Below are 26834 nucleotides of genomic sequence, written 5' to 3'. Positions count from 1 at the left end.
TTGCAAAAGAAATCTCAGATATCTTTCACCAGATTCCTCAAATGTTAACATTTTGCCAATTTGCTTTATCCTTCTCTTTTCATAGGTTTCTTCTGAAATGTTTTGCTAGTAAGTTGCAGATGTGATGCCCCCTGACCCATAAATACTTAAGTGTGTTTCCTAAAAATTAGGGCTAGTCTTATGTAACAACAGTACAACAATCAAAATTAGAAAACTAACATTGATAAAATACCTAATCTACAGCTCTTAGATTTTGCCGATTTTTCTGAGTTGGTGTCCTTTTTTTTTCTCTTGAGACGAAGTCTCTCTCTGTTGCCCAGGCTGGAGCGCAGTGGCGCGATCTCCACTCACTGCAAGCTCCACCTCCCAGGTTCACGCCATTCTCCTGCCTCAGCCTCACATGTAGCTGGGACTACAGGCGCTCGCCACCGCGCCCAGCTAATTTTTGTATTTTTAGTAGAGACGGGGTTTCACCGTGTTAGCCAGGATGGTCTCGATCTCCTGACCTCGTGATATGCCCGTCTCGGCCTCCCAAAGTGCTGGGATTACAGGCGTGAGCCACCGCGCCCGGCCACTTTTTTTTTTTTTTTTGGAGGTGGAGTCTCGCTCTGTCGCCCAGACTGGAGTGTAGTGGCGCGATCTTACCTCACTGTAACCTCTACCTCCCGGGTTCAAGCAATTCTTTTGCCTCATCTTCCATACAAGCTGGAATTATAGGCACCCGCCACCATGCCTGGCTAATTTTTGTATATTTAGTAGCGACGGGGTTTGAGCATGTTGTCCAGTCTGGTCTTGGAACTCACGACCTCATGTGATCTGTGTGCCTTGGCCTCCCAAATTGTTGGGATTACAAGTGTGAGCCACCGCACTCGGCCAGTATACTTTTTAAAAAATGGCAACTATGTGAACTATATTGACATAGAAAATTCACTTGTAAATGCACAATTCAATGATTTTTGGTAAATATGCAAAGTTATGCATCCATTACCCCGAAAGGATTCCTTCTTCTGTTTTCAAGTCACCCTGTTCCACCCCAGTTTCAGGCAAGCACTCCCGTTTCTCTATAGATAGTAGTAGATAGTGCTACTTTTTTGTTTGGTTTGGTTTTTGAGATGGGGTCTCTTTCACCCAGGTTGGAGTGCAGTGCTACGATCTCGGCTCACTGCAACTTCTGCATTTCAGGCTTAAACAATCCTTCCACCCCAGCCTCCCGAGTAGCTGGGACCACAGGTGCACGCCACCATGCCTGGCTAGTGTTTTGTATTTTTGGCAGAGATGGGGTTTCACCATGTTGCCCATGCTGGTCTGGAACTCAGGCTCAAAGGATCCACCTGCCTCGTCCTCCCAAAGTGCTGGGATTACAGGTATGAGCCATTGTGCCCAGCCTTGTTTTTCTTTTTAAAAAGATGGATTCTTCATGTATTGCTTAGGCTGGAGTGCAGTGGCTATTCACAGGTGTAATCCCACTACTGATCAGTTTGGGAGTTTTGCCCTTCTCTGTTGGCAACCTGGTGATTCCCTCTCATCCCAGGAGGTCACCATGTTATTGCTGAATGAACTTAGCATGAACACCTCATTGGTAGTGTGCTGTAGCCCAGAACTCCAGGGCTCAGGCGATCCTCCTGCGTAGCTGTGACTATAGGCATGCACAGGAGTGTTGCTCTTTAATCATTGAAATTGTGAAACAACAAAGTGACAGTGTCAGAAGAAGATCAACGTTTTTGGAGATTTCAAAACAATTGAGTATTTTCATACTTCTGAAAAGCTTTGCTGTAAAAGTAGTTTTTCTGTTAAGCATTTCCCATTCTTCTTTGGGCATAAAACACTTTTTTTTTTCTAGGAATAATTCCTGCAGACCTGATACATAATTGGAAGTAGATATTGAATGAATGAGTGAGTTGTATGTGAATATTCGCTGAGAGGAATCTCAGTTCATTCTTAGCATTTCAGAAATTTGGCACATAGTGTGTTGATGGAGCTAGTCTAAAATAATCTATCCTGGGAGAAATAATTTTGTTTCTATCTGGGTAAGTCTGCAATAGGCAAATGCTTATTAGCAGTATTTTACTATATTTTGGATACTTGCAGTATTAAGAGTGCAGAAAAAAGAATAGTCTGAAAGATTTAAAGAGAAAAAAGTGAAAAAAAGAAAAGCTGAGTGCATGCATATGTTGAGTACTAGAGGTAAGTCTTCAGGGTTTCTTTTTGGACCAAATTTCTTGAGATAAAATTTGCACACAATAAAATGCATCTGTTTTAATTTCAGTGAGTTTCAACAGATGCATATACCTGTGTGACCACCGCCGCACTAGAGATAGGAAACACTTCCATCAGAGGTTTCTGTTATTTTATTTAATTTTTGGGAGGCCTTGCTCTGTCGCCCAGGCTGGAGTGCAGTGGTGTGATCTCAGCTCATTGCAACGTCCACCTCCCGGGCTCAAGCGATTCTCCCAACTCAGCCTCCTGAGTATCTGGGACCATAGTGCGTGCTACCACACCTGGCTAATTGTTCGTATTTTTGGTAGAGATGGGGTTTCACCATGTTGTCCAGGCTGGTCTTGAACTCCTGAGCTCAAGTGATCCACCTGCCTTGGCTTCCTAAAGTGCCAGGATTACGGGCATGAGCCATTGCACCTGGCCCAGGTTCCTGTTGTTATTATCATGAGCTATAAAGTTTCATACTTAGCAGGAAAAGGTGCTTTGAACCTTCTAAAAGTGAGATACTTTCAATATTTTAAAAAATACTGTAGAAATGATTTCAGTGCCATAAGATAACTGCATTTCTCTCTCTTAAATCCCACATATTATATAATCCCTCAGCAAATCCTATTGGCTGCCTTCAAAATATATCCAAGATCCAACAACTTGATAACGCTTTTACCACTACCACCTGTTCCAGGCCACCATCTCTCCAGGCTACCATCTCTTATATGGATTATTGTGCCAGTCTGTTTCTTCTATCTTGTTCCCTTCCAGGCTTAACACAGTGGCCAGTGATAATGTTAAAATGTGACAAGTCAAAAACTCTTCAAGGCCGGGCGCCGTGGCTCAAGCCTGTAATCCCAGCACTTTGGGAGGCCGAGATGGGCGGACTTTGGGAGGCCGAGATGGGCGGATCACGAGGTCAGGAGATCGAGACCATCCTGGCTAACACAGTGAAACCCCGTCTCTACTAAAAATACGAAAAACTAGCCTGGTGAGGTGGGGGGCGCCTGTAGTCCAAGCTACACTGGAGGCTGAGGCAGGAGAATGGCGTAAACCCGGGAGGCGGAGCTTGCAGTGAGCTGAGATCCGGCCACTGCACTCCAGCCTGGGCGACAGAGCAAGACTCCATCTCAAAAAAAAAAAACAAAAAAACTCTTCAAATGATTTTCATCTCGTTCAGAGTTAAAACTAAAATGTTTACAGTGTGCCCTACACTCTACACGTAACACTCAGTATTTATCTCTGATTTTCTTCATTTATTCTGCTCCAGTCATACTGTTGGCCTTGCTGTTCCTCCCTCAAACACACCATTCCTGCTTCAGCCTTTTTGTATTTGTCTTTTCCTTTGCTTGGAAGTCTGTTTCCCCCAGATACGAGTAGACCTTCCTGCCTCTGCCTCTTTTAAATCTTTGTTCTAATCTTCACCTTCTTGGTGAGGCCTAATCACTGTATTTAAAATAAACTACTCTGTAGCTCTCTTCCCTAATTTATTTTTCTGCGAAGTACATACCAGCTTTCAATGTATTATGATTTATTTTGTTTATCATGTATAGGTAACAACAGATAAGCTTTGCTTATGATTATAAAAGTTAGTTCTCGGCCGGGCGCAGTGGCTCAAGCCTGTAATCCCAGCACTTTGGGAGGCCGAGACGGGCGGATCACGAGGTCAGGAGATCAAGACCATCCTGGCTAACACGGTGAAACCCCGTCTCTACTAAAAATACAAAAACTAGCCGGGCAAGGTGGCGGGCGCCTGTAGTCCCAGCTACTCCGGAGGCTGAGGCAGGAGAATGGCATAAACCCGGGAGGCAGAGCTTGCAGTGAGCTGAGATCCGGCCACTGTACTCCAGCCCGGGCGACAGAGCGAGACTCCGCCTCAAAAAAAAAAAAAGAAAAAAAAAAAGTTAGTTCTCAGTCAGTTTCACATGGCAAAACATATAAACCTGTGTTGAAATAAGTAGTTGGTAATCTCCTTTTAGGCTGCTTAAAGTGGACATTAGTGTTTATCGTAGATGAGAAATGTTTTCTGAATTTCCATGAGAGACCTTTTTTTTTTTTTTTTTTTTGGAATGGAGTCTCGCTCTGTCGCCCAGGCTGGAGTGCAGTGGTGCGGTCTCAGCTCACCGCAACCTCCGCCTCCCAGGTTTAAGCAATTCTCCTGCCTCAGCCTCCTGAGTAGCTGGGACTACAGGCGCCCGCCACCACGCCTGGCTAAGTTGTATTTTTAATAGAGACACGGGGGTTCACCATGTTGGCCAGGCTGGCCTCGGCCTCCCAAAGTGTTGGGATTACAGGCGTGAGCCACCGCACCCCAGAGAGGCCAATTATCTTAAAGGAATATCCATAAAAATTAGCCGTTAACTGGTATTTTTGCCTTCACCTTTGAAGTCTAACTATCAACAAGCAAGTTTTGGCAGCTCCAAATAAAGAGGAATATGTTATGGAAAAATTTGAAGTGAATGGAATGAGTATATTGGCATAAACAAAAATTAAATATATTTGGTTAACTCTGTGGGATGAATTACGCATTTAAAAACCATAAAATATAACTTAAAATACCAGGAATATAGAGTTTTACTTTTTTTGTTTGTTTTTTTAGACGGAATCTTACTCTGTCACTCAGGCTGGAGTGCAGTGCCTTTGCCTCTTGAGTAGCTGGGATTACAGGTACCCGCCACCACACCCAACTAGTTTTTGTATTTTAGTAGAGATGGGGTTTCACCATGTTGGCCGGGCTGGTCTTAAACTCCTGACCTCAAGTGATCTGTCTGCCTCGGCCTCCCAAAGTGCTGGGATTACAGGGGTGAGCCACTGCACCCGGCTGATTTTTTTTTTTTTTTTTTTAGCTGAGACTTGCTCTGTCACCAAGGTGGAGTGCAGTGGCGCAGTCTTTGCTCACTGCAACCCCTTCCTCCCGGGTTCAAGTGATTCCCCTGCCTCAGGCTCCTGAGTAGATGGGACTACAGGTGCACGTTACCACGTCCGGATAATTTTTTGTATTAGAGATGGGGTTTTGCCGTGTTGGCCAGGTTGGTCTCGATCTCCTGACCTTGTGATCTGCCTGTCTCAGCCTCCCAAAGTGCTGGGATTACAGGCATGAGCCACTGCCCCTGGCCGAGAGTTTTGCCTATTAAGCATTATTTATATCTAATATTAGTGGAGGAAAAGCGGTTCTAAAGATGAATTCATGGCCCAGTCTTGTAACCGTTGTGAGGCTAGGCACTGGGCCATTGCTAGGATATAGTACGCGGCATGAGATAGTATAATAAATTTGTTTATTGAAGTTCTCAGAGTTTGTTTACTGATTTATTCATTAATCAGTTTATTCAACAGGTATGAAAACCAACTACGCTAAGAAAGCGCTGAGATAGGCTATTATAATGTTAATAGAAGAGCTTCTGTAAGTAGGACAGTAGCCCTGTTTTAAAAAGAGGTACAACCCCCAGTTTGGTTTTGGTCAAAGAGTTTTACAGAAAGTTTATTTTAAAACTCAACACATTTGCAGTCTTGCAATCTTGTGTTTTTCCTTTGTTAATATGTACTCATAACCTACCTACTGTTTAAAAAGTTTCTAGTACCTCATTTGCCAAGTATATTAAATCCTTCTAGGGGCTGGTCGAGGTGGTTTATGCCTGTAAGCCGAGCACTTTGGAAGGCTGAGGCCGATCACTTGAGGCCAGGAGTTGGAGACCAGCCTGGCCAAACATGGTGAAACCCCATCTCTACTAAAAATACAAAAATTAACTGAGTTTGGTGGCATGCACCTGGTGGTGTGCACCTGTAATCCCAGCTAGGCTGAGGCAGGAGAATTGCTTGAACCTGACAGGCGGAGGTTGCAGTGAACCCAGATGGTGCCTCTGCACTCCAGCCTGGGCGACAGAGCAAGACTCCATCTAAGAAAAAAATTCATCCTAGGGATTCTTTTACCTATGAAGTTTTCTAAATTTTAAGTATATTGTGTTTTCTGAAGTTCAAGTTTAGTTTTATTGAATATGATATCCCAATTTAAGTGAAAGGAATTCTGAGGAAGTAGAGCTGTGAGGATGTAGGTCATGCTTTTCTGTTTTTAAAGAAATGTCTAGTAAACAGGTAAACAGATACTGAACTTCATTAGTCGTGAGGGAAATGTAAATTGCAATAAGAGTGTATTTTACTTAGAAAATTATGAGAATTTTGACACTGATCTAACAATGATGAGGATATGAGGAAAGGGCATACCCATATTCTGGTGTGGGAATATACATTTGTATGCTAGTTTTCAGGGATGCTTTTGGAGGTAAAGTTTGAATACATAATAGTTGTTTTTTTTTTGAGATGGAGTCCTGCTCTGTTTCGCAGGTTGGAGTGCAATGGTGCCATCTCGGCTCTCTGCAGCCTCCGCCTCCCAGGTTCAAGCGATTCTCCTGCCTCAGCCTCCCAAGTAGCTGGGACTACAGGCACCTGCCACCACGCCCAGCTAATCAGATACATATAGTTCTGACCTGTATTAGAGAATTACCTGTACAGATGCATACAGTTATATGTCTGTTATCTCCAGGAATGTTCAGCATTATTTGTGAGAACTGAAAGTGGAGCCAAGCCAGCTGTTAATGTTGGTTGAATAAATATGTCCGTATTATAATAATTTACTGCATTGTTATTATTTTATTATTTTTGAGACAGTCTTCCTCTGTTGCCAGGCTGGAGTGCAGTGGCTTGATCTCAGCTCACTGTAGCCTCCGCCTCCTGGGTTCAAGCGATTCTCCTGCCTTAGCCTCCCAAGTAGCTGGGACTACAGGCATGCGCCACTACGCCTGGCTAATTTTTGTATTTTTTTCATCTTTTATTGCCTATATTTTGTTTTTATATTAATTCTTAAAAATTAAGCTTTTGAATGTCATTGGATATTTATTAGGCTTCAAAGATCTTGATGACTGCCAGTTTCTTAAGTTGGCCGTAAGGCTGGGGTGCAGTGCATGCTGGTTTAGCGTGAGCAGTGATCACTAAGCACATGAGCCACAGCCACCCCAGCTTTACCTCATTCACAGGCAGAACTGGAAGGTTGGTCCTGGATGGCTGCTTGGCCCTGGATGCTTTTAGTGGTCTCTTGATTGTGGAAAGCCTTGTTTTGGAACAAATGTTTCCATTGATACAGATGAGAAATGCCTCTTTAATATTTTTGTAAACCATTTAGAACCCAGTAGATTTGGTTTGTGAGGCACTCTCTTCTGAGTACCAAAGGATTTCATGGTTGGAAGGTGCACCTTTTCGTCTTGGCAATGAGCAGCATTTAATGGAGAGACCATGCTTGTATTTGATTTTTTTTTTTTTTTTTCTTTTTGGTTCATTTACAGAATCTGAGACTTATTCAAACCTCCAGCTGTATTATCAGGAAGGAACAAATCCAAGTTTTGACATATTGTCAGTGTGCTGCATGTTGTATTTTCAAATTCCTTAAGTGGTTTCAACATTAGATGACCAGTTCTTTGGCACTGATGTGCTTTTGACAATGTACGGTAGGTCTGACCATAGCTCTGAAAAGTCTGGCTGGCATTACCACATCCCAAGCTCTCTGCCTGAAGAGAAGGAAGCGCCAGGGATGCGTGCTTACTCGGCTGGACTGCAGGGAAAGAGCTGCAGCACCAGCCTCTCACTACTGCAGCCACCCGCTCTCCTAATTTTTGTATTTTTAGTAGAGGCGGGGTTTCACCATGTTGGCAAGAATGGTCTCAATCACTTGATCTTGTGATCCGCCCACCTCGGCCTTCCAGAGTGCTGGGATTGTAGGCGTGAGCCACCACACCTGGCCAATTTACTGCATTATAAAGAGTGGAATAAGACTTTATTTTTATTTTTATTTTTTTTAGACAGAGTCTCTGTTGCCCAGGCTAGAGTGTAATGGCATGATCTCAGCTCACTGCAAACTCCGCACCCCGGGTTCAAGTGATTCTCTTGCCTCAGCCTCCTGAGTAGCTGGGATTACAGGCATGTGCCACCACACTTGGCTAATTTTTGTATTTTTAGTAGAGATGGAGTTTCACCATGTTGGCCAGGCTGGTGTAGAACTTCTGACCTCAAGTGATCCACCTGCTTTGGCTTCCTGAAGTGTTGGGATTGCAGACGTGAGCCACCATCCCCAGCTTGGAATAAAACTTTTGTGAACTGACATGAAGAGATGGCATTTATAATGAGGGAGAAATTCATGTAATGTGATTGGTTGTAGAAAAATAAAAATTATTAGTTTGTAGAGAGATACTAAGAAGAGCACAACAGTAGATACCAAACTGTTGGGATTGGGGACAAGGAAGTGGAAGACTTACACTTTTTGTGTTTTCTCTTTTTATGTTTCTGTAAAACATAAAAGACAAAATAGTAGAGAGAAGTATTTTTTTTTTTGTTTTTTTGAGATGGAGGTTCGCTCTTGTTGCCTAGGCTGGGGTGCAATGTCGTGATCTTGGCTCACTGCAACGTCCACCTTCCTGGTTCAAGCGATTTTCCTGCCTAAGCCTCACGTGTAGCTGCGATTACAGGCATGCGCCACCATGCCTGGCTAATTTTGTATTTTTAGTGGAGATGGGGTTTCTCCACGTTGGGTAGACTGGTTCTAAACTCCCAACCTCAGGTGATCTGTCTGCGTCGGCCTCCCAGAGTGGTTGGGATTACAGGTGTGAGCCACCATGCCTGGCCAACCCTGTTTCTTAAAAAAAAAAAAAGTGTGTTGCTGAAAATAAAGTTGGAGGTGAAAAAAAATTTTTTTTTTTTTGAGACAGGGTCTTGCTCTGTCTCTCAAGCCATCCTCCTGCATCAGCCTCCCAAGTAGTTGGGACTATAGGTACGCACTACCATGCTTGGCTGATTTGGAAATTTTTTTTAATACTAAAAATGCTAATATTTAAATATTAACATTAAATGCCAATATTTAACAAAATGACAGTTTTCTTTAACATGACAAACTAAGTGAAACAGTTAAATATGTTCTTCTTTTTTCTTTTTCTTCCCACCCCGAGACAGAGTCTTGCTCTGTCACCCAGGCTGGAGTGCAGTGGATTACAAGTGATTGTCTTGCCTCAGTCTCCTGAGTAGCTGGGATTACAGGTGCATACCACCATGCCCTGCCTTTTTTTTTTTTTTTTTTGTATTTTTAGTAGAGATGGGGTTTTACCATGCTGGCGAGGCTAGTCTTGAACTCATGACCTCAGGTGATGCATCCGCTTTGACCTCACTAAGTGCTGGGATTACAGGCCTGAGCCACTGCAACCAGCCTGTTCTTAAACTTTAAAAAATGAAATGCCAGCTTCTGATTCTTGAGTTTTGATTCAAGAATGGTTACAAGGTTTACTTTTAAGTTTTTTTAAAAAACTATTGACCTTTTTTTCCTCTTGTCAAAAATTGTATGTTCTCTTTATATTTGAGTGGTTACTATATGACTGGAAGTCAGGAGTTTATTTCCCCCTACTGAGATGTATAGTTTATGAGCACATTTGCCTCTTAGGAAGTGGCCAGCATTGAAGCAACAAATACTGTGTAACTTGGTACCTTTAGTTTTTAGGATTCTGATAGATACAAGAAAAATGGGCCGGGTGCGGTGGCTCAGGCCTGTAATCCCAGCATTTTGGAAGGCTGAAGCAGGCGGATCATGAGGTCAGGAGATTGAGACCATCTTGGCCAACATGGTGAAACCCTGTCTCTACTAAAAATACAAAAATTAGCCGGGCGTGGTGGTGCGCACTTGCAATCCCAGCTACTCAAGAAGCTGAGGCAGGAGAATTGCTTGAACCCGGGAGGCGGAGGTTGCAGTGAGCCCAGATCATGCCATTGCACTCCAGCCTGGCGACAGAGCAAGACTCCGTCTCAAAAAAAAAAAAAAAAAAAAAAAGCTAGGCATGGTGGCTCACGCCTGTAATCCCGGCACTTTGGGAGGCCGAGGAGGGCGGATCCCTTGAAGTCAAGAGATGGAGACCATCCTGGCGAACACGGTGAAACCCCGTCTCTACTGAAAATAGAAAAATTAGCTGGGCGTGGTGGTACAGTCCTGTAGTTCCAGCTACTCGGGAGGCTCAGGCAGGAAAATTGCTTGAACCTGGGAGGCAGAGGTTGCAATGAGCGGAGATTGCGCCACTGTACTCTAACCTGTCCACAGAGTGAGAGTCCGTCTCAAAAAAAAAACAAAACAAAGAAAGAATGTATCAGAACACTTAAAAAACTATTAGATACCCATCTGGATTCTCAGTTTGGTCTAAAAAGATTCGTTTATGTTTGGTATTTAATTTTTGGATATTAACTGAACCTGAAAATTTTTTTCTTCCTTTATATGTATTCCTACATGATTGTAGGAGTCTATCCTGAACTTGGATCATGTAAATTTTGGAAACTTATTTTAGAAAAAATTTAAGTTGTAAGAATTCTCAATGAACAGACAGAAAAGAGGGTCTTTGCCAACTTCTTTGGGTAAGAAAAGTTCAGAATTTTGCAGATACTCTAAAAATGAAAGTCAGCAAAGAAGGCATATAAAATTGTGAAGTTTTCAAATAAAATGATTTGTCATGTCCTTTTTTCTTTAGACTGCTGCAGTAAGAATGTCTTTCCCCCCTCATTTGAATCGCCCTCCCATGGGAATCCCAGCACTCCCACCAGGGATCCCACCCCCGCAGTTTCCAGGATTTCCTCCACCTGTACCTCCAGGTAAGTTTATTGATACTGTGTTTTGTCGTTAAACTTGTACTTTTGTCTTTGTGATATTAACTTCAGGAAAATGTTAGATATGTGACTGTTAGTGAAGATGCCTCTCAGCATTGTTTGGGAAATGTGAATGTCTCTTTTTCCTATAGCAGTAGCTTTTATATCTGACTGAGGATCAAACTCATCTACAAAGTTTTTTTTTTTTTTTCCTCATCTGGAAAGTTTTTTAAACATTCTTTTTTTGAGATAGAGTCTTGCTCTGTCACCCTGGCTGGATTGCAGTGGCACGATCTCAGCTAACTGCAACCTCCACCTCCTAGGCTCAAGCAATTCTCTGCCTCAGCCTCCCGAGTAGCTGGGGTTACACATGCCTGCCACCATGCCTGGCTTAGTTTTGTATTTTTAGTAGAGACAGGGTTTCGCTATGTTGGCCAGGCTGGTCTCGAACTCCTGGCCTCAAATGATCCGCCTGCCTCTGCCTCCCAAAGTGCTGGAATTACAGGTGTGAGCCACTATGTATGGCCTAAAAATTCTATATTTAAAAAAATGGGTACTACATACACATTGTTCAAAAACAAACAAAAAAAATACGGAAAGTAATACAGTGAAAAATTTTCCTCATATAACCCCATAACTGCTGTTGCTATCCCCTTAACTAAAAAGGGAAGCAATAAGGTTATTAGTTTTTTCTTTATTTTTCCAGATACTTTATTTTATTTATTTATTTTTTGAGACGGAGTCTCGCTCTATCGCCCAGGCTGGAGTGCAGTGGCCGGATCTCAGCTCACTGCAAGCTCCCCCTCCCGGGTTTACGCCATTCTCCTGCCTCAGCCTCCCGAGTAGCTGGGACTACAGGCACCGCCACCTCGCCTGGCTAGTTTTTTTGTATTTTTTAGCAGAGACGGGGTTTCAGCGTGTTAGCCAGGATGGTCTCAATCTCCTGACCTCGTGATCCGCCCGTCTCGGCCTCCCAAAGTGCTGGGATTACAGGCTTGAGCCACCGCACCCGGCCTATTTTTCCAGATACTTTAAAGTGTATATTATAAGTCAATATAAGTAAAGATTTATGGAGTTTAAAAAAAAATGTTCAGAGCCTGCTCCAACCCCCTGAATCAGATCCTCAGAAATTGGGGCTCAGGAATCTTAATTTTTAACAAGTTCACAGGTAATTTTTGGCACTTATTTAAGCACGGAGAATCCACCTTTGAGAACCATTATCCTGAAGTACATAGTTAACATTGCTTATGTTGGGTGTGGTTGTGTGTGTCTGTTGTCCTGGCTACTCAGGAGACTGAGGTGGGAGGATGGCCTGAGCCCAGGAGTTCAAGTCCGAAGAGTGAGACCTCATCTTTGAAAAAATGAGTATCTTTGCTTTATAAGAAATTTTTCTTTTGACTTAAGATCATTGCAGTTGGCTGACTCATGATGGGTTGCTAATTCATAGCATGTATGTTACAGGGGTTGTATAAGCAGCACATTTGTCTTTATTTTGTGTGTGTGCACGTGTGTGTATGTGTGTGTTTTGAGGCCTCGCTTTGTTGCCAGACTGGAGTACAGTGGCGTGATCATGGCTCACTGCAGCCTTGACCTCCTGGACTCCCATCTCAGCCCTCCTGAGTAGCTGGGACCACAGGCTTGTGTCACCATATTCTGTTAATTAAAAAAATTTTTTTAAAAATTTTATAAAGATGGGGGTCTCACCATCTTATCCAGGCTGGTCTTGAACTTCTGGGCTCAAGGTATACCCCCACCTCAGCCTTCCAAAGTTCTGGAATTACAGATGTGAGCCACTGCACCTGACCTTGTCTTTATTTTGGATTCAACTACTCATTGTAAAATTTTGAATTTACTACCATAGGCTCAGCTTTGGGAGCCTTCTACCCTTGGGTCTGAAAAGCCACAAGATAAATATGGGAATTTCTGTGGAATATTATTTAACATTTCAAGAATTGGGGGAAAATCATAATTAAAAAAAAATCAGGCCTGGCACAGTGGCTCACGCCTGTAACCTCAGCACTTTGGGAGGCCAAGGTGGGTGGATCACCTGAGGTCAGGAGTTCGAGACCAGTCTGGCCAACATGAGGAAATGCTAAAAATACAAAAAATTAGCCAGGCGTGGTGGCTCAGGCCTGTAATCCCGGCTACCCAGGAGGCTGAGGCAGGAGAATTGCTTGAACCTGGGAAGCCGAGGTTGCAGTGAGCCGAGATCATGCCACTGCACTCCATCCTGGGCAACAAGAGTGACACTTTGTCTCAAAAAGGGAAAAAAATCAGAACAACTGTTTATGCATGTGTATTATGGAACAGAATGCAGTACTTTCATAAGTTATTTTAGACATGCTTGTAGTAGAGCTGCTTTAAGCTGTGCTTCTAGATAATCATGGATATGTATTTGTTATCATCTGCTGCCAGAGATGTAATATGAAAGTTTACACTACTACTTTATTCCATGTAACAATTACTGATTTTAAGTGGTAACTTAGTTGTTTTATAATGGACCATAAATAGGTGAAATTCTGCTGGAAGGCTCTGGCTGGCCCTTTGAACAAAATTTTTTCCTTAAAAGAAAGAAATTTTGCTGAAAGGAAATTCTGTTGAGAAAATTGAGAGAATGTTGCAGAAAACTGAATAAAGTTAGTTATTAGCCATCAAACAGATTAATAGTTAAAGAAGGAAAGTGTTTTGAACAACTTTCATTTGGGCATCAGTTTTCTCTTTGGTCCGTATATCCTGATTTTCTTCATACATTTTTTTTTTTTTTTTTGAGACGGAGTCTCGCTCTGTCACCCGGGCTGGAGTGCAGTGGCTGGATCTCAGCTCACTGCAAGCTCCGCCTCCCGGGTTTACGCCATTCTCCTGCCTCAGCCTCCCGAGTAGCTGGGACTACAGGCGCCCGCCGCCTCGCCCGGCTAGTTTTTTTGCATTTTTTTAGTAGAGACGGGGTTTCACCATGTTAGCCAGGATGGTCTCGATCTCCTGACCTTGTGATCCGCCCGTCTCGGCCTCCCAAAGTGCTGGGATTACAGGCTTGAGCCACTGCGCCCGGCCTTCTTCATACATTTATAGGCTCATAATGCAGATCTGGAAGGGTGGTTATGGAGAATCTGTGCTTTAATTTCCTTACCAGTAGATTGGGTTTATAGAAAAGATTTCACATTTTTGAATTTTTTTTTTTTGGCTTTTTTTGAGAGAGTCTCACTCTGTTGCTGGAGTGCAGTGGCGCCATTACAGCTCACTGCAGCCTCCGCCCCCTGGGTTCAAGTGATTCTCCTGACTCACTCTCCCTAGTAACTGGGGTTATGAGTGTATGCCACCATGCTTGGCTAATGTTTGTATTTTCTGTAGTGATGGGGATTTGCCATGTTGGCTCAAGTGATCTGCCCATCTTGGCCTCCCAAAGTGTTTGGATTATGGGTGTGAGCTACCGTGTCCCGCCACTCTTTGCCTTTTTTTTTTTTCAATAAAGAATTAGAGTTCTGCTATGTTTCCTAGGCTGGAGTGCAGTGGTTATACACAGGCACGATGACAGCACACTGCAGCCTTGAACTCCTGGGCTCAGGGATCCTTGTGCCTCAATTTCCAGAGTAGCTATAACTACAAGCATGATTTTATTTATTATTATTTTTTTTGGGGACAGAGTCTTGCACTTGTCCCCCAGGCTGGAGTGCAATGGCGTGATCTCGGCTCACTGCAACCTCTGCCTCCCAGGTTCAAGCAATTTTCCTGCCTCAGCCTCCCAGGTAGCTGGGATTACAGGCACACACCAGTATGCCTCGCTAATTTTTGTATTTTTAGTAGAAATGGGGCTTCACCATGTTGGTCAGGCTAGTCTTAAACGCCTGACCTCAGGTGATTTACTCATCTTTGCCTCCCAAAGTGCTGGGATTACAGGCGTGAGCCACTGCGCCCAGCCCATGATTTTTGTTTTCTGTGAAAGAACCAGGAATAACAAGATTCTCCTTAGATTTCCACATAAATTCTTCATTTGATGCTTAAGATAACTTTCAAAGGATTTGTTTTTACTTTATTTGAGAAAATTTTATGTTTATCGTGCGCAACGTCTTGAAATAACGTATATGTTGTGGAATGACTGAATTGAGCTAATTAACACATGGTATATTACTTTACATACTTATTTTTTCTGCTGTTGTGCAAACACTCTAGGTTTTAAGTGTAGATTTTCTCTTGGTTATTTTCAAGAATATAGTACACCATTACTGACCGTATCACCATGTTGTACCACGTGTCTTACTTTTTTTTTTTTGGTCTTTTTTTTTTTTGCTTTTTGTGGAAAATGGGGTCTCACTATATTGCCCAGGCAGGTCTCGATCTCCTGGACTTAATCTATCCTCCTGCCTGTGCCTTCCTAAGAGTTGGAATTACAGGCGTGAGCCACCGCGCCTGGCTGTTTTTACTTTTAAAGGATTCTTTAATATTATTGTTCACCTGTAAGTCAGTCTGTATTGGTTGGTTTTGAGGATCACTGAACCATATGAACCCGAATTGATAACTATCCAGAATTTTATGCTCTTTAAGTCAAAAGCATATTGAGGTGGCCGTTTTGTTTTCAGAATAGTCTTTTTTTGTAAGTTCGTATGGACCAACCTGATAGCACATTCTTTTTGAAAATAAGGTAGTATTTATCAGTATTTCATTTTCATTTGTCCTGTATTTCCACTTATGTTAATTATGAGTAAGGATACTTAATTGTGTGGCATGTTGTTGATAGAGAATGCAGTCATATAAAATCAGTGTGGTTTTTATTTTCTTAGGGACCCCAATGATTCCTGTACCAATGAGCATTATGGCTCCTGCTCCAACTGTAAGTATAACTTAAAGGAAGAGTCATGAGTTATGGTAGTGCTAGTGCTTTTAAGCTAAACAGTGTGATAAACTTAAATACATTATGAGTATTTAAAAGAATAACAAGGACAGAATGAGAGCACCCCTGTATAGCATATCATTTATTTGAATAAGTATCATTTTCACTTAGGTGTGCATATATGCAGTTGCACCTGCAATGTGCTCCCTAAGTAGATAATTCTGTGATTTTCCTGTTACTCTCTAGACTCTTCATATGCTTGTTATTACAGATTTAGGGCTTTGGCTCTTCATTGCTTTCTCATCTTGGTCCTGGGAGATGGGAGAAGGATGTGACATGTGTGATCTCTTAAAAGAACATAGGAATGATCCTTGTAAAAATTAAAATTTTGAAATGAAATTTGTGTGGAGTACCTTTTACACGTTTCCTCCTAGCTTCCTAATGTTTCGCCCTTTCCAGGCGATTTTTATCTTAGTTTTCTCTGTCCTCTAGTGTGGTATGTTCAAGCTTTGTAAGACTTTACTAAAACCTTTCTTCTGCTGAAATGTTCTCATTCATTATTTTCTTCTTGAACCTTAATTGAATGTGGAGAACCTTAATTCTCCACATTCATCAAATCTTCTGATCACTACAAGCATCTTTGTTAAGAATGCTGCTGTACTGTAGCACATGAATAAATAATAACTCTCTTAACTTTTATTTGGAATTCTACGAGGGAGGGTAGGTCTCTTTATTTTCAGTGTCTTTTAATATCTGGGTTTTGAAAAGGGGTGAGGAGTATTATTCTTGGTAAAAGGGAGAGAGGAATTACGTGAGCAAATGAGAATCTGCTGTGAGGCCGACCACTAAGAAGATGTGGTTCTGCAGCCAAAGGGGAGTTCAGCTTTTCTTGCATTGGACACCAAGAGTTAGGCCATGTTTGAAAGCCTCAGGCATGTACTCTTCCTCCTTGTATTTCAGGCTAGAGAAAGCTAGAATTTAGGAGTAGAGCAGCTCTCCCATTTCACCACTGTTTATTCAGTGCCTCCTGAGGGTGCTTGCTGAATTCAGTGTCAAGTACAAAGATGTGTTTCTTCCCCGGGAAAGTTGAACATCATGAAGGGAAAATAAGATAGCATAAATAACTGATAAAAGGCAAAATATGGGGGAGAGTGCTGTGGAGTATTTGAATATTCTGCTAGAGGATTAGCATGGATAATTGAAATTTGCTTTTATATTAGTACTGAGAGTAAAATTATGAAAACAACTTCTGGGGGCCGGGCGCGGTGGCTCAAGCCTGTAATCCCAGCACTTTGGGAGGCCAAGACGGGCGGATCACAAGGTCAGGAGATCGAGACCATCCTGGCTAACCTGGTGAAACCCCGTTTCTACTAAAAAATACAAAAAACTAGCCGGGCGAGGTGGCGGGCACCTATAGTCCCAGCTACTTGGGAGGCTGAGGCAGGAGAATGGCGTGAACCCAGGAGGCGGAGCTTGCAGTGAGCTGAGATCCGGCCACTGCACCCCAGCCTGGGCGACAGAGCGAGACTCCGTCTCAAAAAAAAAAAAAAAAAAAAAAACCAATTTCTGGATCTATTTGATAATTTTAAATGTTTTATGTCTTTTTTTGTTGAGCGGTGGGCCAGTGGGGCGGAGTTTCTCTCTTGTTGCCTAGGCTGGAGTGCAATGGTGGCATGGCTCACTACAATCTCTGCCTCCTGGGTTCAGCGATTCTCCTGCCTCAGCCTCCTGAGTAGCTGCACTTACAGGTGTGCACCACCACGCCTGGCTAATTTTTTATATTTTTAGTAGAGACGGGGTTTCACCTTGTTGGTCAGACTGACCTCAGGTGATCCGTCTGCCTTGACCTCCCAAAGTTCTGGGATTACAGGCATGAACCACCGCACTTGGTCTAAGGCATAAATTTTAAATGTTTACGACATAGGTAAGGATCGCCTGAGACCAGGAGTTCAAGACCATCCTCGCCAACATGGTGAAACCCTGTCTCTACTAAAAATACAAAAAATTATCTAGGCGTGGTGGCACACGTCTGTAATCCCAGCTACTTGAGAGGCCAAGGCATGAGAGTCCCTTGAACCCAGGAGGCGGAGGTTGCAGTGAGCTATTACGCCACTGCACTCCATCTTGGGTGATAGAGCGAGATTCCGTTTCAGAAAATAAAAATAAAAATAAACATTATGTCTTAAACATAACAAAGTTTTCTTGGTTATTTTTCTTTTTTAAGAAGAAAGGTAATCTAGTAGTAGAGGTTTACTTGTCACAAATAAGTTTGCATTAATGAAATGTGCTATGCACTTCAGGAGTTTTAGAAGTATACAAGCATAAATAATGTGTTATATGTATTTATTTAATCCTGATGTTTTTAGCCTAATGTTAATTGGGATAGGAAATTTAATTGCTGAATCAATTTTTATTTCATTTCTTCACCTTAGGTCTTAGTACCCACTGTATCTATGGTTGGAAAGCATTTGGGTGCAAGAAAGGATCATCCAGGCTTAAAGGCTAAAGAAAATGATGAAAATTGTGGTCCTACTACTACTGTTTTTGTTGGCAACATTTCCGAGAAAGCCTCAGACATGCTTATAAGACAACTCTTAGCTGTAAGTTAAACTGTTCATTTTTCATTAAAATTTTTTTTATCATTCTACATTTCAAACTTAAGCAGAAAGAAGACTTTCAGTGATTGCTTTTTATTATAAAAAAATTCAATCCTGCAGCAAAGGTGAAAGTAGTACAGTGAACACATTTGTATTCTTTTCCTAGATTCATCAGTGAACATGTTTAGATACTTTATGTACACATATGTACCACGCACACTTTTTTCTTGGATAATTTGGAAGTAAATTGTGACATGACATTTTACCTGTGAATCCTTTGTTTATCTCCTAAGAGCAAGGACATTCTGCGACAGAATCACAATGCCACTATCACATATGAAATTTGGTCCGGTGCAATGGCTTTTGCCTGTAGTTGTAATCCCAGTCCTTTGCAAGGCTGAGGCAGGAGGATCTCTTGAAGCTAGGAGTTTGAGACCAGCCTGGGCAACATACCGAGACACATCTTTACAAAAAATTAAAATATAATAGCGCCAGATGCAGTGGCTCATGCCTGTAATCCCAGCACTTCAGGAGGCTGAGGTGGGTGGATCACTTGTGGTCAGGAGTTCAAGCCCAGCCTGACCAACATGGTGAGACCCCATCTTTACAAAAAATACAAAAATTAGCCAGGTGTGGTGGCATGTGCCTGTAATCCCAGCTACTTGGGTGGCTGAAGCAGGAGAATCTTGAACCCATGAGATGGAGGCGGCAGTGAGCTGAGGTCGCGGCACTGCGCTCCACCTTGGGCGACAGAGCGAGACTCCATCTCAGAAAAATAATGATAATAATTAAAAATAAAAAGCCAGGTGTGGTGATGCACGCCTGTAGTCCTAGCTGTTCAGAATCTGAGGTGGGAGGATTGCTTGAGTCTAGGATTTCAAGGCTGCAGTAAGCTATGATCTTGTCATTGCACTCCAGTCTGAGCAAGAGAGTCTCTAAAACAAAAAAATATACAAAATTGCTATAGTATTATTAACTAATGCACATGTAGTTCATATTTAATTTTCCCAGTAATGGCCATAATATTAATAGTTGTTTTATTTTTCATCCATGATCCAATGAAAGATTTTTATTTACTTTTGAGACAGATTTGCTCTGTCACACAGGCTGAATGCAGTGAGATCTCGGCTCACTGCCAACTCTGCCTCCTGTATTTAAGCGATTCTCATGCCTCGGCCTCCCGAGAAGCTGAGATTACAGTCATGTGCCATGACACCTGGCTCATTTTTGTATTTTTTGTATAAACAAGGTTTTGCCATGTTGCCCAGACTTGTCTTGAACTCCTGGCCTCAAGCAAATCGCCTGCTTTGGCTTCCCAAAGTGTTGAGATTATATTCATGGACCACCACACCTGGTGTGGGTTAATATTTTGAGACTGTGTGAGTCCTTTTCACCAGCGACCTTAAACACTGATTTTAGCATCCGATGATGATTGACTGATTCCTTTTAAAGTTTTATTCTGGGCCGGGCGCGGTGGCTCAAGCCTGTGATCCCAGCACTTTGGGAGGCCGAGACGGGCGGATCACGAGGTCAGGAGATCGAGACCACCCTGGCTAACACGGTGAAACCCCGTCTCTACTAAAAACTACAAAAAACTAGCCGGGCAAGGTGGTGGTGCTTGTAGTCCCAGCTACCCAGGAGGCTGAGGCAGGAGAATGGCATGAACCCGGGAGGCGGAGCTTGCAGTGAGCTGAGATCTGGCCACAGCACTCCAGCCTGGGTGACAGAGCAAGACTCCGTCTCAAAAAATAAATCAATAAATAAATAAAGTTTTATTCTGAGCTTGAATAGTAATAAGTTGTTTAAATTTGGTAAACTTGTTGATTCACTTATTTAACCTTAGTTTTTAAGATTTATCTTGATGATGGCTGGGCACAGTGGCTCATGCCTGTAATCCCAGCACTTTGGGAGGCTGAGGCGGGCGGATCATGAGGTCAGGAGATCGAGACCATCCTGGCAAACACGGTGAAACCCTGTCTCTACTAAAAATACAAAAAAAAAAAAAAATTAGCCAGGTGTGGTGGCATGTGCCTGTAGTCCCAGCTTCTTGGGAGGGTGAGGCAGGAGAATGGCGTGAACCTGGGAGGCGGCAGAGCTTGCAGTGAGCGAATCGCGCCACTGCACTCCAGCCTGGGCGACAGAGCGAGACTCCATCTCAAAAAAAAAGATTTTATCTTGATGATAAATGTACATTGTTAAGTGAAATAGTGCTGAATGATTGTGTAATAAAATAAGGCCAGGGTGCGGTGGCTCACACCTGTAATCTCAGCACTTTGAGGGGGCCAGGGCGAGTGGATCACTTGAGGTCAGGAGTTTGAGACTAGCCTGACCAACATGGTGAAACCCCATCTCTACTAAAAATACAAAAATTAGCCGGGTGTAGTTGTGGGTGCCTGTAATCCCAACTACTAAGGAGGCTGAGGCAGGAGAATCGTTTGAACCTGGGAGGCGGAGGTTGCAGTGAGCTGAGATGGCGCCACTGCACTCCAGCCTGGGTGACAGAGTTAGACTTTGTCTCACACACAAAAAAAGGAGTTTAGAAGAATGACTATATTCTGCACTGAGAGGACTTGCAAATATGTCATTCTTCATCTATATCCCAGAGTCCTGTGTAGGTTCTCTGTAAGGACAGGGCCAGGGTTATCAACCTGTGCTTCAGCTCATGAGTAGTTCAGTGTGACTCCTGCAGTCTTGTCATCCTCTGGAAATATTGTTGCCTGCTCTCCTTATGCCCCACTGAGATGCTGGGCAACTATTTTATACCATTCATGATTCTTGCCTCAACTCTTCACATTTAAGAAATTCCTGTTCTTGGCCGGGCGCGGTGGCTCAAGCCTGTAATCCCAGCACTTTGGGAGGCCGAGACGGGCAGATCACGAGGTCAGGAGATCGAGACCATCCTGGCTAACACGGTGAAACCCCGTCTCTACTAAAAAATACAAAAAACTAGCTGGGCGATTTGGCGGGCGCCTGTAGTCCCAGCTACTCGGGAGGCTGAGGCAGGAGAATGGCCTAAACCTAGGAGGCGGAGCTTGCAGTGAGCTGAGATCCGGCCATTGCACTCCAGCCTGGGCGGCAGAGCGAGACTCCGTCTCAAAAAAAAAAAAAAAAAAAAAGAAATTCCTGTTCTTTTAGAAAACGATCTCCTGGGCACTCTCTCAGTTTTAATTAACTGGTCTGAGGATGTTTCGGGTTTCTCAGTTTCATTTTCTTCCTTTACTTCCATGGAATTTTTGGTAATTTCAGTCTGAAGCCCTACTCTGTTTTCATTCCTGAGTTTTCTCCTGGGGTTCTTTTCACTGCAGCCACAAGGCCTAATCTGGGGTCTGCAGAGAACTAGCACTAACTCTGCTCTGATGGAATTCAGGAAAGTCAGAAGGTACTGGAGGGTAGAAATGTGTTTGCTCCTGTCTGCTTCTGGAAGTCTCTGTTTTGCAATGTTATTACCGCTAATGTTTTCTCCCTAGGTGTATGTGTAAAGATTCTCATCACATATTCTCATAGAAGTGCGGTTTCTGAGTCTTAGGGCATGCTTATCTGCAGCTTTACAAGATAATTCCACACCAATTTATTTATACTTACTGCAGCAGTGTTATGTCCAAGTTTCTATTCTTACACATCTTTTTTAACAGTGGAGGTTTAGTTAGACTTTTACATTGTGTTGTGAAGTACCTTATTCCTATTTAAATATGCCCTTTTTATTGTTCTTCGTAATTTTGGTATTATCTGTTGACATAGTAGCTTGAGGCCTAAACTGTTAAAGGCCTCAATCTCTCTTCCCCAGCTTCCTTACAGGTGTTACAAGATGGCAAACTTGTTATGTTAATAAGTGTTATTATGTAAATAGTTTTAGCAGAACTAGGTCATGTGCTCTGATTGCATTTTCTTTCTTTTCTTTTATTTTTTTGAGATGGAGTCTCACTCTGTTATCCAGGCTGGAGTGCAGTGGCATGATCTCAGCTCACTGCAACCTTGCCATCCGGGGTTCGAGCAATTCTCCTGCCTCAGCCTCCCGAGTAGCTGGGATTATGGACCCCTGCTACCACACCGGCTAATTTTTGTATTTTCGGTAGAGACAGGGTTTCACCATGTTTGCCAGGCTGGTCTGGAACTGCTGACCTCCAGTGATCTGCCTGCCTCAGCCTTCCAAAGTGCTGGGATTACATGCTTGAGCCACTGTGCCTAGTCCATTTTCTTGTTTATTTTAATATTTTACTTTTGAGACAGAGTCTAGCTCTGTTGCCCAGACTGGAGTGCAGTGGTGCGATCTCTGCTCACTGCAACCTCCACCTCCTGGGTCAGTGATTCTTCTGCCTCAGCCTCCTGAGTAGCTGGGATTACAGGCACCTGCCACCACATCCGGCTAACTTTTGTAGTTTTAGTAGAGATGGGGTTTCACCATGTTGGCCAGACTGGTCTCGAACTTTTGACCTCAAGTGATCTACCCACCTTGGCTTCCCAAAGTGTTGGGATTCTTTTCCCTTCTTTTCTAGAGCCCCTCCTGTCAGGTCCCTTTGTTCGTCTCATGTGTTCTGGTTCCTCTAAGTCTACTTTTATCCTTGGAGTTTTTCTGTCTTTTCTAGTATTCCCCTCATTGCTCTCCTGAGTTGGATGGTTTGGATCCTATATCTTGCTTGTGCCGATACATAGTAGCTCCTGTTATACTGGGATGATACATCCTTTATACACGATGTACATGGTATATATGGGTATGTGGTTGGTAACTTTTCTGAATCTAAATCTGAAGTGCTTTTTATTTTGATTATTCATGTGGTCAGTAGTTTACCTGGATATAGAATTCTATGTTGAAGCTTATTTTCCTCACATTGAAGGTGTTGCCTTATGGTGTTATAGCATCTAATTATCGTTTTCAGAAGTCCCGTATCATTCTGAATGTTCTTTGTATGTGACCTGTTTTACCCTGGAATGCCTCTCCCAGTGTGGATTTGACTGATTGGAGGTTTTAGTTCCCAATTGTGTGAAATTCTGTGAATGTTTATTTGATTTTCTTACTTTTCTTATATCATTGTGTTGGTCACTTCCTTGGTGGGCCATTTCGTTCTGGAGACTTTTTTCAGGAGAAATTTTTGGGCTATTTGAGAATTGTTTTTACTGTCTTTTCTTCAGGAACTCTGGATGTTGAACTTCCAGGTTGACCTATGTGTTTTTGATTTCCTGTTTTCCATCTCTTACTCTTTTGTATGGGTTCTTGGGATTTGTCCTTAACTTTGCCTTCCAGATTTCCATTGAAATATTTATTTTTAATGCCATGTTTCAAGTTTCCATTGGTTTTCTCTTGTTCTCTGAAGATTTCTCACCTACACCCTCCCTCTGTCTTTTTTTAACCGGGTGGAACCTTATTTTATTTTTCTTTTTTGAGACAGTCTGGTTCTGTTGCTCAGGCTGGAGTATGGTCGGCATGATTACAACTCACTGCAGCCTCGATTTCCTGGGCTCAAGCCATCTATCTGCCTCATCCTCCTGAGTAGCTGGGACCACTGGTGCGTGCCACCACGCCTTCCTAATTTTTTTATTTTTGTAGAGACGGTGTCTCCCTATGTTGCCCAGGCTGGTCTTGAACTCCTGTGCTCAAGCAATCCTTCCATATCAGCCTCCCAAAGTGCTGGGATTACAGGCTTGAGCCACCGTGCCCGGCCTGCTTTTATTTTTAAAGTATAATAGTGTCCCACCTTCAGATAACCTGCCCTCCTTCACATTTTGGAATATTTCTCTTTGTTTTACAGAAAGTTGTTTTTGTTTATAGTTAAAGTCTTGTGTATTTGCATTTTCTTTTCCCAAGTTATTTTTGCATACCGTATCAAGCGTTTTCCCATGTTAAAAATCCTTGATGACTGGGTGCAGTGGCTCACGCCTGTAATCCCAGCACTTTGGGAGGCTTAGGCGGGTGGATCACGAGGTCAGGAGTTCGAGACCAGCCTGGCTAATATGGTGAAACCCCCATCTCTACTTTAAAAAAAAAAAAAAAAAAAGCCAAGTGTGGTGGTGCATGCCTGTAGTCCCAGCTACTCAGAGGCTGAGGCAGAAGAATCACTTGAACCTGGGAGGTGGAGGTTGCAGTGAGCCGAGATCGTGCCACTGCACTCCAGCCTGGGAAACAGAGCGAGACTCTGTCTCAAAAGAAAAAAAATCCTTTATAAATACATACATTTTTGTTTCAAAACGTTTCTTTCTAGGTTCATAATATTTACTTAAATTTATTATAGTTTGTTTTAACCATTCTACTTTTAGGCATTTAGGTTTACGTGTTTATTTTGTTAGGATAAGTAGTGATGTGAAACTTTTAGTTTAATGAAAGGTAACAATGTTCTGCACATGAAAAATCAGTAAGAATTTACATTTTTCTTTAAATGATTTGTTGTTCATTTCTTTCATGTGATAAGTTTGTGGGAATTGCAAAAATTTTCACAAATGTAGTTGCTGGTTTTTTATTTTATGCTTTTTACCCCTAGTAGAAATATAATTTTGCTTTTAGTTACATTAAAAATTATTTTGTTAAATGGTAGCAATCTTTTTGTTTTGTTTTCTTTTTAAGAAATGTGGTTTGGTTTTGAGCTGGAAGAGAGTACAAGGTGCTTCCGGAAAGCTTCAAGGTATGTCATTTTTTTCCTATTTGCTGAAATCACTTTAACAAACTGTGTGCTTAACGTCAGTTTGCATGACTTACTCTTATTGTCTTTATTGGTGAGACTTATTTTATTAGCACTCTTTGTGCTCTTTTTTATTGAAATAGGGTTAAAAGGCAGTTTGGGAAAATATTGGCTGAGAATTGAGATCTGAAGGAGGAAAAAAGGTAACAGGAAAGGAAAAAATTAAAATTGCTCAATTTAACTGGTTTCTTGTGCTTTCAAAAGTCTCTTTTGTCTCAAGAAATGACTGCATGATCAAGATGGAACAATTAGAAGTTAGTGTTAGTAAGGGAGAAGAAAAAGAGACAATCATGGCTTGTTAACTTTTTTTTTTTTTTCTTTTGAGACCTATTCTCACTCTGTCACCCAGGCTGGAGTGCAGTGGTGTGATCTTGGCTCACTGCATCCTCTGCCTCCTGGGTTGGAGCAGTTCTGCTTTAGCCTCCTGAGTAGCTGGGATTACAGGTGTGTGCCACCATGCCTGGCTAATTTTTGTATTTTTAGTAGAGACGGAGTTTCGCCATGTTGGCCAGGCTGGTCTCAAACTCCTGACCTCAGATGATCCACCCCCCTTGACCTTCTAAAATGCTGGGATTACAGGCAGGAGCCACCACACCTGGCCTCAAGTGTCAATTTTTTAAATAGTTCATTTGATTCAGGATCTATATGAAGTCCACACATTGCAACTAGTTGGCAATTTGTTTTAAGTCTCCTAATATTTTATTATTAGCACCATCCTCTAACCAACTGAGCTAACTGACCATACTCTTAATATTTTAAATTATTCTATTTCTAATTTCCTTGCAGTTTATTTGTTGAAGAAACTGGGTCATTTGTGCAATAGTATTTTTTAAGTTGAGTTTTGCTGAATGCAGCTCCAGTACTATAATTTGCCATTAATCTATCTATCCTCTGTATTTTCTGTAAAGTGGTCAGTAGTTGTACTTGATGTGTATTGTGTGGTGTTTTTTTTTTTTTTTTTTTTTTTCTGGAGATGGAGTTTTGCTCTTCTTGCCCAGGCTGGAGTGCAATGGTACGATCTCAGCTCACTGCAACTTCCACCTCCTGGTTTTAAGCGGTTCTCCTGCCTCAGCCTCCTGAGAAGCTGGGATTATAGGCATGTGCCACCATGCCCGGCTAATTTTTTATTTTTAGTAGAGATGGGGTGTCTCCTTATTGGTCAGGCTGGTCTCAAACTCCCAACCTCAGGTCATCTGCCTGCCTTGGCCTCCCAAAGTGCTGAGATTACGGGCACGAGCCACCGCTCCCAGCTACTATGTTATTTGAGACGCAGTCTCGCTCTGTTGCCCAGGCTGGAGTGCAGTGGCGTGATCTTGGCTGACTACAACCTCCGCCTCCTGGGTTCAAGTGATTCTCCTGCCTCAGCCTCCCGAGTAGCTAGAATTACAAGCACGTGCCACCACACCCAGCTAATTTTTGTATTTTTAATAGAGACGGGGTTTTACCATGTTGGCTAGGATGGTCTCGATCTCCTGACCTCATGATCTGCCCGCCTTGGCCTCCCAAAGTCCGCGGCCTCATCAGTAGTATGTTTTGAAGAATTCTGTCATTCTTTCATTGAGAAACAAATCTTTTTCTTTTTCTTTTTTTTTTTTTTTTTTGAGGCGGAGTCTCGCTCTGTCGCCCGGACTGGAGTGCAGTGGCCGGATCTCAGCTCACTGCAAGCTCTGCCTCCCGGGTTTATGCCATTCTCCTGCCTCAGCCTCCGGAGTAGCTGGGACTACAGGCGCCCGCCACCTCGCCCGGCTAGTTTTTTTTGTATTTTTAGTAGAGACGGGGTTTCACCGTGTTAGCCAGGATGGTCTCGATCTCCTGACCTCGTGATCCGCCCGTCTCGGCCTCCCAAAGTGCTGGGATTACAGGCTTGAGCCACCGCGCCCGGCC

The 26834-nt window shown here is 42.7% G+C and overlaps 1 protein-coding gene and 1 pseudogene across 1 annotated transcript in view; one reads left to right on the top strand and one right to left on the bottom strand.

Annotated features, from left to right (window-relative positions):
* Positions 1 to 26834, top strand: part of RBM25 (RNA binding motif protein 25) — a 65824-nt gene that overhangs the window by 2294 nt on the left and 36696 nt on the right. The window contains exons 2-5 of the mRNA XM_026455190.1: positions 10746 to 10866; positions 15636 to 15685; positions 18118 to 18285; positions 24836 to 24893. Of these exons, the coding sequence (XP_026310975.1) occupies positions 10761 to 10866; positions 15636 to 15685; positions 18118 to 18285; positions 24836 to 24893 (382 nt within the window). The 5' untranslated portion in view covers positions 10746 to 10760. The remainder of the gene's footprint in view (positions 1 to 10745; positions 10867 to 15635; positions 15686 to 18117; positions 18286 to 24835; positions 24894 to 26834) is intronic.
* On the bottom strand, positions 7096 to 7738 carry LOC111554982 (annotated as a pseudogene).

This window comes from Piliocolobus tephrosceles, chromosome 6, assembly GCF_002776525.5.
Source record: "Piliocolobus tephrosceles isolate RC106 chromosome 6, ASM277652v3, whole genome shotgun sequence".
Lineage (NCBI taxonomy): Eukaryota > Metazoa > Chordata > Mammalia > Primates > Cercopithecidae > Piliocolobus > Piliocolobus tephrosceles.
This window is presented reverse-complemented; position numbering and strand designations above follow the sequence as displayed.